General features: G+C 33.7%; 1 protein-coding gene across 2 annotated transcripts in view; it reads right to left on the minus strand.

The window, feature by feature from the left end:
• TAOK1 (TAO kinase 1) overlaps positions 1 to 13,022 on the minus strand; it is a 149,309-nt gene that overhangs the window by 24,499 nt on the left and 111,788 nt on the right. For both annotated transcript variants that reach the window (XM_046675834.1, XM_046675835.1), the window contains 5 exons: positions 10,317 to 10,484; positions 8,184 to 8,387; positions 6,349 to 6,483; positions 2,293 to 2,529; positions 135 to 263 (listed from right to left, as the gene is read on the minus strand). In XM_046675834.1, coding sequence (XP_046531790.1) covers positions 135 to 263; positions 2,293 to 2,529; positions 6,349 to 6,483; positions 8,184 to 8,387; positions 10,317 to 10,484 — 873 coding nt within the window. The remainder of the gene's footprint in view (positions 1 to 134; positions 264 to 2,292; positions 2,530 to 6,348; positions 6,484 to 8,183; positions 8,388 to 10,316; positions 10,485 to 13,022) is intronic.

Here is a 13,022-nt window from a genome sequence, read left to right on the forward strand (position 1 = left end):
TCAATCCAACCCCTTACATTTAGGTGGCCACAAACAACAAAAGAAAAATTTATCCTAATGGTTCTATGAGTTGATCAACATCAAATATAATCAATAAGCAAATAACTGGCTTGAAAATTTTTATAAAAAAGTACCTCTTTAAGCTGTTCTTTTCGAAGTTTATATTCTCTTTTCTGGGACTCCAAAAAGCTATTCAGTTCTTTCTTCTGTTGGGCCTGAATATGTTGCTGAAATTTTTTCTCCTCATTGGCCATGACTTTGGCCTACAGAAAATTTTTGAAAGGTATCAAATTAGTTAAGTAGATATATTCAAAGCAGAGTTTAATAAACATCACCAAGGATGCCTTTTTTCCCCAAAGAACATAAAATCAGTATAAGCATTATCAAAATAATAATATCCAACAAATTATTAATAAGTGCTACTCAGCGTCTTTAGTATTTGAATTTCAGAGAACCAGTGAAATGGAGCTCATCTTTAAAAAGATTTTATTTTCCCTTTTTCTCCCCAAAGCCCCCCGTACGTAGTTGTGTATTTTCAGTTGTGGGTCCCTCTAGTTGTGTCATGTGGGACGCCGCCTCAGCACCGCATGATGAGCGGTGCCATGTCTGTGCCCAGTATTTGAACCTGCGAAACCCTGGGCCGCTGAAGCAGAGCGCTCAAACTTAACCAGTTGGCCACGGGGATGGACCCTGGAGCTCATCTTTAAAATGTTGATCTTTGGGGCTGGCCCGGTAGCACAGTGGTTAAGTGCCCACGTTCCGCTTCGGCAGCCTGGGGTTCACCAGTTCGGATCCTGGGTGCGGACATGGCACCGCTTGGCACACCATGCTGTGGTAGGCATCCCACATATAAAGTAGAGGAAGATGGGCATGGATGTTAGCTCAGGGCCAGTCTTCCTCAGTGAAAAGAGGAGATGTTAGCTCAGGGCTAATCTTCCTTAAAAAAAAATAAAAAATATAAAATGATCTTTCACAGGGTCAAAATGTTTTTTTCTTTTTCATTTAGCAAGAGTATGCCTTCCTCGCAGTAAAACAAAACACACATTTATCCATAAATATAATTAGATCATGATCTTTTATCTAGATTGACTTGTGTATTAAATAATACATATTTTCATCTTCATATTAAACCCTGGCCTCTAATTTACATATTAAATAATATGAAAATGTTAAATACTAGATATATGTATCATACTGTATTATTTCTGATTATATATACAATATATATTCATCGTAGAACATTTAGGATATACAGAAAAACACAAAGAAGAAAAATCTCAAATGACTTTAGCACCCAGAGATAACCAATATAAACATTTTGGTGCACACCCTTCCTAATTTTTTCTGTGCGCATATATATATTTCAACCAAAATGATAAGCATATTGCACATCCTGTTTCATGAATTACTTTCCTAAATATGTTACTATCTACCTCTTTCCAAGTTATTAAAAATACTATACAATGCCCAAAAGGATTCTAAATATTTGGACATTCTTTTACCAAATAATTTCAAAATTAAATATTTATTTACACCATAAATTATTTTGCCAAATTCTCTACTGTGAGAGGGTGGTTCTTCATTTTTGGGGGGAAAGAGTGAACAGGGTAGGTATGACAAATAAGGTCTCAATGTGGACTAGCCAGACATATGATGATATTGTGTGAATTTATTGAGAAGCTTACATTTTAATGGACAAACATGACTATTAAAATAAAATGAACTATTTGGACAGCAAAAACATTAGAAGAAAAGGTTTCATATAACAAGAATCCTTAAAAATCTACCTTTATCATGGAGTAGAACGACCCTTATTTGTAAATAAACAAGTGGGCTAAATCTGAATCTCTCTTAATTTACAATCTCTAATACACTCTGTATATATTACAGTAATCTTCAATTATTCTAATATAAAAATGCTGCTATAAATTTAAGGAAGATTTCCAAAAAATACCCAGAGAAAAGAACCATGAACTATTTTTTGAGACCTAAATCACCTAATGATAGGTGAGTTCTCAAACTACTCAGATAAGCAGGGTACCCGAGGTCTAGAAGAGTTGAACAACTTACCCATTGTGACACTATAAAACTACCAAGTGTCAGGAAATGATCCCATGTGCGCTAGTTCCCAGACACGGTACTTACTATTATACACATTATATAACTGTTTCTCCCTTTCCCCAATTTTCTTGGTTCTTGGGAACGGATACCCTAACATTAAAATGCCATCTTGGTTAATTCTGTGATGGTCACAAGCTAGAATAAATAAATTAATAATACTGAATCAGCCACCTCTTTTTCCATAGCAGCCTGATGTTTCTTGATAAGTTTCTCCATTTCTGCAGCAAAATTGTTACGTTGAGTTTCAAGATCTTTGTCTAATCTGAGGCGATGTTCATCCATCTCAGCCTTTAGCTTATTTTCCAGAGTCATCAGCTGCTTTTGATGTTGCCGCCTCATTCTCTTATAGCCAGACATCTGTTCTCTAAGCTCAGAGTCCTGCTCGTGTTCCTGCATTTGCCTCGTAACCTAGACAGACAAACCAGGAGAGAAAAGAATAAAGCAAAACATTTTTCCTTCAAAAGCATTTTAGACCACTCTACTATTAACTAAGTGAGCGATTAATATAAGAGATCCAAGTTCACAGTTTCCAATTAAATTTCCAGCAGGTCTTTTACAGAAACAGACAAGTTGGTTGTAAAATTTATATGGGAATTTGTAAAGGACCTAGAATAGCCAAAATAATCTTGAGGGAAAAAAAAGTTGGAAGACATATACTTCAGTAATCAAAACAGTGTGATAATGGTGTAACGATAAGCTGAATAAATCAAAGGAACAGAATACAATCTAGAAAGAGACCCACGCACATTCAGTCAATTGATTTTCTACCAAAAAGTCAAGTTAATTCAAAGAGGAAAGGAGAGTGTTTTTAACAAACCCTACTGAAACAACTGGTTCTCTGTTATCAAAAATAAACAAACCTTGACACCTATATCACTCTATACACAAAAATTAATTTGAAAAGAATCATTTGACCTTAATATAAAACCCAGAATCATAAAACAGAAGAAAACATAGAACATCTTCATGACCTTGGAGTAGGCAAATATTTCTTGGGCAAGACAAAAAAACACTGACTATAAAGACAAAAATGTATAAATTAGATTTTTCAATTGAGGTGAAATTCACATAATATAAAATTAATCATTTTAAAGTGAACAACTCAGTAGCATTTAGTATATTCATGATGTTATGCAACCAACACCTCATTGCTACAAAACATTTTTATCACTTCAGAAGAAAACCCTGTATCTGTTAAGCAGTTGCTCCCCATGCCTGCCTTCTGGTAACCACCAATCTCTTTTCTGTCTCTACAGATTTATCTATTCTGGATATTCATATAAACAGAGTCATATAATGTGTGACCTTTTGTGTCTGGTTTCTTTCATTTAGCATGTTTTCAAGGTTCATCCACATTGTATAGTATGTATCAGTACTTCATTCCTTTTTATAGCTGAATAATATTCCAGTGTATCCATACACCATAATTTGTTTATCCATTCATCCGTTGATGGTATAAAAGGTTGTTTGTACCTTTTGGCTATTGTGAATAGTGCTGCTATGAACACGTGTGTAAATGTACTTGTTTGAGTATCTGTTTTCAATTCTTTTGGGCATATACCTAGGAGTAGAATTGCTGGGTCATGTGGTAATTCTGTTTAACACTTTGAGGAATCATCAGCTGTTTTTCATAGCAGCTGAATCTTTACATTCTTACCAGCAATATACAGGATTTCCAATTTCTCCAAATGCTCTCCAACACTTGTTATTTTCCTTTTTTTTTTTAATAGCCATCCCAGTGGGTTTTAGGTGGTGTCTCATTGTGGTTTTGACTTGCGTTTCCCTAATGACTAATGATGTTGGGCATCTTTTCATATGCTTATTGGCCATTTGTATATCTTCTCTGGAGAAATGTTTATTCAAGTCCTTTACCCATTTTTTAATTGAGTTGTTTAAATTGGATTTTAAAAGTAAAAAATTTTAATTTCTCATCAAGACAACAGTAAGAAAAAGAATAGGTAAATCAGATGGAGAAAAAACATTTGCAACATATATATGACATAAAACTTGTATCCAGACTATATAAAGAGCTCCTACAGATCAATATTAAAAAGACGAACAGAACATCTGAATAAGAAATCAGGCAAAAGACTCGAAGAGACACTTCACTAAAGAACATATATGAACAGACAATAAGCACATGAAAAGGTGCTTATTAGGGTGTAAAAAAACCCACTATGAGATTCCATTTCACACCCATTAGAATGGCTAAAATAAAAAAATGACAACACCAAATGATGGAGAGGATATGGACCAAATGGAACTCTTACACATTGCTAAGAGCATGTGAAACGGTACAACCATTTTGGAAAACTGTCTGACAGCTTCTTATGAAGCTAAACATACATATATCCTATGACTCAGCAATTCTACCCTTAGGTATTTATCATAAAAAAATTTTAAAAATCATGTTCATATAAAGACTTGTACAAAAATTTTTATAGCAACCATATGTGTAATAGCCCCAAATAAGAATCAAACCAAATGTTCATCAATAGAAGAATGGATGAATCTCAAAAACATTAAGCTGAACAGAATAAGCCAGACGTAAAAGAGTACATTCTGGGGCCAGTCCGGTGGCGCAGCAGTTAAGTTTGCACATTCTGCTTCGGGGGCCCAGGGTGTGCTGGTTGGGATTCTGGGTGCGGACCTATGCACCATCTGTCCAGCCATGCTGTGGCAGACATCCCAAATATTAAGTAGAGGAAGATGAGCATGGATGTTAGCTTAGGGGCAGTCTTCCTTAGCAAAAAGAGGAGGATTGGCAGTAGATGTTAGCTCAGGGCTAATCTTCCTCAAAAAAAAAAAAAGTACATTCTTTGTGATTCCATTTATATGAAATCTAAAAACAGTTAAAATTAACAACAGTGAAGAAACAGAAAGTGATGGTCATGGGAGTAGAGAAGTGACTAAAGAGGGGTATAAAGAGAACTTTCTGTGATGACAAAAAATTTTACTTATCTTGTTTTTTTAGGTGCCAGCTAACATACGTGTGTACCATTGTAAAACCTTTTCAAATTAAATACCTAAGATCTGTGCAATTTATTGTATTAAAAAAAAATCCAAGGCATAAGTTACAGACTTAGTTATGATATATGGTAATTATATCAAGTAATATAGTTATGCTTATATTTGTACATAAATCTACATACTCTCTGAATGTTTCATTTGAAATAAATGAACTACTGGGTTTAAGGATATGGATCTTAAGTTTTCTAAATCCATAACTTAAGTGCCCTTAATTAATTTGAGGGGGCCAAAATTTGGGACAGAAGACTTGCTTGGGAAACATTTAATATATGCCAACTCACGAAGATGTTTTCCCATGAGCTGGCCCCTTTTGGTAGTTGTTAAAATAGTGATGAAAAAATTAAGCAATTTTTGACACTGCTTTGTTTAAAGAGTTATTTACATGTTGCAGAATAGTAGGAATGACCTGACTTATGGTGTAGGATAGCATTCTTGACCCCACACGTCATACAGATTCATGGGTCATAGCACGGGATTTATAAAATCTGCTTATGAAGGTGATAACTCAGATAACACCCATATCTTTTTTCTTTCTGTCATATTTCCTAATAGCCTACTTTTATTATGACATCTTAAAGTAATTTCTTTCTATCCCTAGTAACCTTTATCATGTTTTGGTCCTACTTATCTGACTGATCAGGGTTATAAGCACCCTACTATAACAACACCCTTGTAATGGACAAATAATGCACAAATTATTATTTGGGAAGTCAGAAGAACTATATTTTGAGTGTATCAAAGTGGATTACCAGCCATTCCCAAACACCTCCCCTCATTTTGGTTAGCCTCTGTATTTCCTTATTATCAATTCTTATGTGGAAATAACATTTCTTCTCCCACTCTGTGCCTAAAACTGACTGTTTATTAAAGGCTCAAACCATTTGTTTTATAAATTCTTCCTTTATGCCATGAATCAAAAGTAATCTGAATTCTCATTTAGCACCTTGTAGTCCTCTTAAGCATTTAAATATATTCTAACCTTTTAGTTATGTCTTGAAGATATTATTAGTTTAATAATATGATTAGTTTAAGCCCTCTTAGGGGGCTTTGTATAATATCGTTCTCATAATAGGACTTAAATGTTAAATGAATGTTTTGCAAAAAAAACCCCAAATACAAAAAAATAAGAGATAGTTGAGTAGTGATGCCAAGGTCCAACAAGAAAAATTTATTTTTAATTCAAAGGGAAGTACATACCAGTGACGCTGTCCGTATAGTAGCAAAGTGTTCTCGATTACGGTAGTGTGATTTATGACGAGATACTTGGGGCGGAGATTGTGGATCTGATGCTCTTGTTCTAGGATCTCCCTCTTCTCTGTAATTTTCTTCCTCCTAGGCAAAGAAAGAGACAATATTATCTGAGGTGAACAAACACAGTTTGTTTGAACTTTCAAGACAAAGTTTAAAGACAACTTGATCAATAAATCTCAAAGACATAATTTTAAAAAGCAAAAGCAAACAGAAATTAGGAATGCTGACGTTTCATTTTTGACATAATTAGAATCAGGAGACGTTATTTCTTCAGTGTATGAAACAGCACATAGATTCAGGTTAAGGAAATATGTAAGACTAGATTTATATCCTACTCATTATTATATGCAAAATTGAAAAGCTTTAATATAACTTAAAACAAAGATGATGAAATACACAGCAGAATTTTAAAGAGCAGTAATAAAATTACTCTAAGGCTCTTGGGTTTTAGAAACAATGTTATAGCTTAAAAATATCTTTATAATACTTCTGCCACTTGTCAAAAATAATCAAAAACAGTTGTAAAAACTTTAAGAACTAACGTCTTTCCTTAGTTCATTTACTTAAGAGGGAGTCAATTAAGTAGCAACCAACTAAATGTGTGAATAATCTTTTTTACTGCTGATTCTATTGTCTAAGAATATAAAAATTAAACACGATTTTGCCCTGAATAACACTACTATTTAACTAAATCTTATTCCCAATGACTTTTTCTCTGTGTGTGTTCAAATATATATAATATAAAATTTGCCATTTTAACCATTTTTAAGTGTACAATTCAGTGGTGTTAATTACATTCTCAATGTTGTGCAGCCATTGCCACTATTTCCAAAACTTTTTCATCACCCCAAACGGAAACTCTGTATCCATTAACAAAAGAATCTCCATTTCATCCTCCACTCAGCCCCTGGTAACCTCTAATCTACATTCTGTCTCTACGAATTTGCCTATTGTAGATATTTCATGTAAGTGGAATTATACAATACTTGTCTTTTTGCACCTGGCTTATATCACTTAGCATAATGTTTTCAAGGTTCATTCATGTATCAGAATTTCATTCCTTCTTATAGCTGAATAATATTCCGTTAGATGTTTACACCACATTTTGTTTATTCATTCATCTGTTAATGAACATTTGGGTTAGTTCCATCTTTAAGCTATTATGCCTAATAACTTTTTAGGTCATACTGCAAGCTGTGAAGTTAAAAAGGAAGCATTCCTATTAATTGCTTAAAGGAGTTACCTGATCTTCAAATATTTTCAAGAAAATTTTAAATTTCGCACTTGAAATTGCAAAGAATAATGTAGCAAACATTCATATTTCCTAAACCTAGAATTTATAATTTTCCACAATTACACTCAGTTTTATTTAAAGCTGTAAACATTACGGATAATGCAGAAGTCACTTTTGATCATCACCCATTCTAACCCTTTCTCTCATTTCCCAGAGACAACTGTTATCATGAATTTCATGTGTATACTCATTATTTTTAAATATTTTATTTTCCATCTAAATAACTTCAAATATTACATTATATAGTTTTTCTGTATTTATTTCTTCTAAGATTTAAAAAATATCCTTTCTGTAGTTTCAAAACATTAGTTTTCCAAATGCAGACATTACATTGGGAATTAACAAGCCTACTGCCATTTTAGAATAAGTTACCCAAAAATGTTCCAAACTTCTGACACATCAAAGAAAATCTCCCCTTAAACAAATCAGATGAAGAAAATTATTTACCAAAGTCAAAATTTTTTTTCACTGAAATCCAAATACTCACAGGTTTTAAATGGATGACAGAACTATTAGACATCACCGTGTGGTCTCCCTCCATCATGTCTAGTTCACTCTTGTCATCTGAGGCATCTGGAAGACTGTTAACACTACTGCTTTGGCTACTGGCACTGATGGACATACTGGGAATAGACTGATTACTTCCAACGCTATTCACTGTTCCTGTCCGTCCAACACCATGATCTTGTTCCTAAGGGAAAAGAGCATTAGGTTCAAGTATCTATATCTCTTTTGATTCTTGATTATAAGCACATAGCACACTGTGTGGCAAACAGTCTTTAGAAAGAAAGTCAGAGGTCTAGCATGAGAAATTCCCTTTATTTGCCAAGACCAGGAAGTTTACCATCTGTTGACAGAAAAACGAACAAAGAAAAATGACCAGCAAGTAAATAAAAAAAACCCAAACAACTGTGTGAAAAAAATCAGTTCATCTGTTTCGGGTTATTTCCAAAGTGTAGCATTTTCCCTAAATTGTTTGACTTTTTTGAAATCCATTTCTACCACATATCTCATGGGGGATATATAGAGATTATGTTCATTTCTCAATGATCCCCATGGTTAAAACAAGTCCCAACTTTTAAAAAAAAATCCTATTAACAACTACTTTTAGTTATTTTATTTTATTTTTTTTAGTGAGGAAGATTGTCCCTGAGCTAACATCCATGCCAAGCTTCCTCTATTTTGTATGTGGGACAGTGCCACAACATAGCTTGATGAGCCGTACGTAGGTCTGCACCCAGGATCTGAACCTGCAAACCCCAGGCCACCGAAGCGAAGCACGCAAACCTAACCACCACACCACCGGGCTGGCCCCTAGTTGTTATTTTTTATTGAAGCTTTTTATATTTTTCTTTCTTCCTCAGAATATAGTCCCCAGCCTATCCTTATAGCACCTAATAATTTAATATTAATTCCTATTTTTGTGTAAATTAAAAATTACATATTACATATATAATCACAATCACAAGAATGTTTTTCTGAGTTAACCAGGCAAACAATGGTATCTGGGCACCAACATTATAGCAGTCCTACCACATTAAAATTCTACAAGATATGCAGAATTTAATAAATAAAGACACATGGTATATATATATAGGAACTTTTCTTATATCCCTAGCCTAACAGAGATGCCATTACAGATTTAACTACATTAGAATTTTATTAATTTCACTTTACTAAAATATTTCATATTTCTAAAATATCCCAAAACAACTTTCTGATGACTACTAAAAGTAAAACCAAAAATACCAAAACTATATGTTAATAAAGTTGTATTTTATAGTTCATTAATTATGTAGCACTATTAAAAAGAAAAGAAAAGTAAGTAATTACTGCTCCTGGTTCCAGAACGCAAAGTGATCTCTCTCACTGGAAAGCAATAAAAAAGAATCAAAGCTTTGGAATTCTGATAGGAGCAAAGAAGAAAACTGAAAGCCTCTAGAGTTAAAAAAAAAAAGCTCCACAAATAATAAGCTTTATATGTATATTTACTTGTGAGAAAGTTCTGTAACATTTCTATTGTAAATTTGTATTTCCATTCTCCCCAAAAGCAACATGAGAAGAACTTGGCCTTGAGAGGGAGAGAGATATGAGCTTGAACCCACTGCCTCTACCTATGGTGAGTTAGTTAACCACTCCGAGTCTTGTTTTACTTATCTGAAAAATGAGTATTTAAGAACTGTGTGGATGGAATGAAATTATGCAGAACTGAAAAGAATCAAGTGACCCTGGAGAAAGAATAGAATGCTCGGCAACTTTCTAATGACTTCTGAGTACTGTCAACTTCCAAAGACTTAATTTCAAATATTTCCAAAAGCATGTTCCATGGAATTGGACAATCAGGCAAAAAATGGGGAGCCAGGAAGTTGAGAGGGACTAGATTAAATAAAGGTTTATTTAATAAAAGACTTCACAGGGCTTTACTATGCCAATATGTACTAGGAAGCGGTTGGGTTTAAAAAATGCAAAACCTTTTTTTCCACCTGTGATCTTACAGGACCAGTGTTAAGAAAACACAATCTGGGAACCACTGATATAAAAGATTTGTGGCAAGACAAGTTGCATATGGAGAGAAACCAATAAAGAGAGCTCAATATTTGAGTCATTTTCAAGTTATTACCTCTTCTTCTTCCTGTGCTTCTACTGCTGGTCCATTATGTGCCTCCTGGAAAAGGAGTTTCTTCATCTTTCGATACTGCAGATTGTCTAGCTCTCTTACTGCATCCTTTGTCCTTTGAATGAGATCTATTAACACTGTTTCAGGGCGTTCCCGAAGAACAAACATGTGCTGGAGAGGAGTAGAAGGTAAAAGTCAGGTTGAAACCGATGTATTTTTTTAAATGAGTACAAATGTACCTCTTCTCAGACCCTAGAGTTACTATCCTAAATAATCATGATAGACCATGTACATAATCTATAGCTATCTATTCTATTACACTTCTGACTTCTTATACTCATAAAATTGTTATTTACAGATATATACTCAGTGCCTACATAACTATGCCTGTACATTTTATAAAAACTTTGAACATGATACTTTTATTGGCCAACTGAAAATGTAGAGTTGAAATCAAAGGGTCTAATTAAACACTAAGAATTAAGCCCAATTAGAGCTGTAAATAAAGGCTAAATAAAAGTTTACATATTCCTGCAACTGCTGATTTCATAGAAAAGGCACATTTAGTTCTGAGTTATATGAGATTTCGACAGGAATGTATTTACTGATGGTGGTTTATGTAACATAAACTTGGATATTACAGGTTCCTTCATATGTTGCATAGGCAACACTCTTCACAAAACACTAGCTGCTGACTAAAAGCCATTATATTATTAGTGATTTTTCCCACCAAATTTTAATAAAGTTTAACTTTATCAAAAACAGAAAAGTAGAAAGAAGAATTTCACCACTAGAATTATCACTGTTTCATTTTGATATATTTCTTTTCAGAAATTTTCTATGTACAGATTTTCTTTTGTAGATACATAGTTAGCACATAGATTGCATTAAGACACCTTCTGCTTTGAGTTCATGAGATGCTCTTGAATTCTTAAACACTTTCATCTTTTTTGTTAGCTCAAACATTTCTTTTCTATCCAAAGAGCTGGAACTATATGATAACTGTATTCTACTTTCACTGTCATAAGTATTATGTTATTTCGAACTCAAAAACATAATATCTATAGAATATTTCATCAAATGTTTATGCAAAAATTATTTTAACCATTACCTTAATTCTGGATAGTTATTTCCAATTTCGAATTCTGAGATAAACAGCTTCATACATTTTAAAAACTTATTAATTTTTTTAAATCTATGATGGACTATGATTGTAATATAATTAGGCCAAAGGGAAAGAAGCACTTGATACTTCCTATCATTTCCACTAAGGCTGTGCAAATACTATGGACCAGGTAAATGAATACTATATGCAGACGTGGGATCTAATCACCAAAGGCCAAATACCTGGCCCTGGTGGGTTGAGTTATTATCAAAGAGCTCCTTTTGCCTATACAATCGTGTGCCACATAAAAACTTTTTGGTCAACAATGGACCACATACATGACAATGGTCCCATAACAGTAGTACCACATAGCCTGGGTGTGCAGTAGGTAATACCATCAGGATTTGTTTAAGTATAGTCTATGATGTTTGCTCAACGACAAAATCACCTAATGATGCATTTCTCAGAATGTATACCTGTAAGTTATACATGATTATATTAGACAAGTGTAAGAAGCCAGTTACATTCTTCCCTTTTACTGAGCTTTAGCTTGGTAGGTACCATTATGTACAATGTTAAGTCTTCCTCCCCAAAAATAATATATCTCATATTTCTAAGTTTGATAGTTTTTTAAATATAGATCTTGTTTATTTTTCACTAACCTAATTCCTAGCTATACTAAACCTTTGTTGCTATTCTGAGTACCTATTCATTCAGGCATTCAGTTTTGAGACTATGAGTGAGCTTACTGCCTAGAATTCCCCAAGTATTACGGAATCTTTATATTGCTCTTCTACATACTGTGGCTGCAAATAATACTATCAAATATATATGATCCTTTCAATTTCTTTGTATCTTTAACTGATGTGTGTTGGTGAAAACAAACTAAATTTCTTGAAATTCTAAAACACTCATCTAAAAATAGTCTACTTAAATCTTATAATGAAAAATTAACAAGATTCCTTAGGGTCACGAAGAGATACAGTCAAGGCCTACTTACTATTGCCTTATCTAGATGCTTTAAGAACTATATTAAGTTCAACAACACTAGTATTGCTATTAATAAGATGGTCAAGCTCCAAATGAAAAAACAAATTTTTGAGAACAAAAAGCATATACCAATCACGTATTTAAATTAGGCAATCAAACCTACTGAAAACTGAATAGGATTTACATAATTTAAAAAATATTTTCATTGCTAAGTTAGAAAAATCTATTTCCAAAAAGGAAACACAAGTATGATAGCTATTTTTTTTTTTTATTTTTTTTTAAAGATTTTATTTTTTCCTTTTTCTCCCCAAAGCCCCCAGGTACATAGTTGTATATTCTTTGTTGTGGGTCCTTCTAGTTGTGGCATGTGGGACGCTGCCTCAGCGTGGTTTGATGAGCAGTGTCATGTCCGCGACCAGGATTCGAACCAACGAAACACTGGGCCGCCTGCAGCAGAGCACGCGAACTTAACCACTCGGCCACGGGGCCAGCCCCTATGATAGCTATTTTTAACAATTTCTTTTGAAATGTCCTTCCTCCCAGAATATTTATGTAAATATATTACACATAGTTTCCCCTTTTTTCCTATTATTTTAATATAGGAGAGATCAATA

This window comes from Equus quagga, chromosome 11, assembly GCF_021613505.1.
Source record: "Equus quagga isolate Etosha38 chromosome 11, UCLA_HA_Equagga_1.0, whole genome shotgun sequence".
Classification (NCBI taxonomy): Eukaryota; Metazoa; Chordata; class Mammalia; order Perissodactyla; family Equidae; genus Equus; species Equus quagga.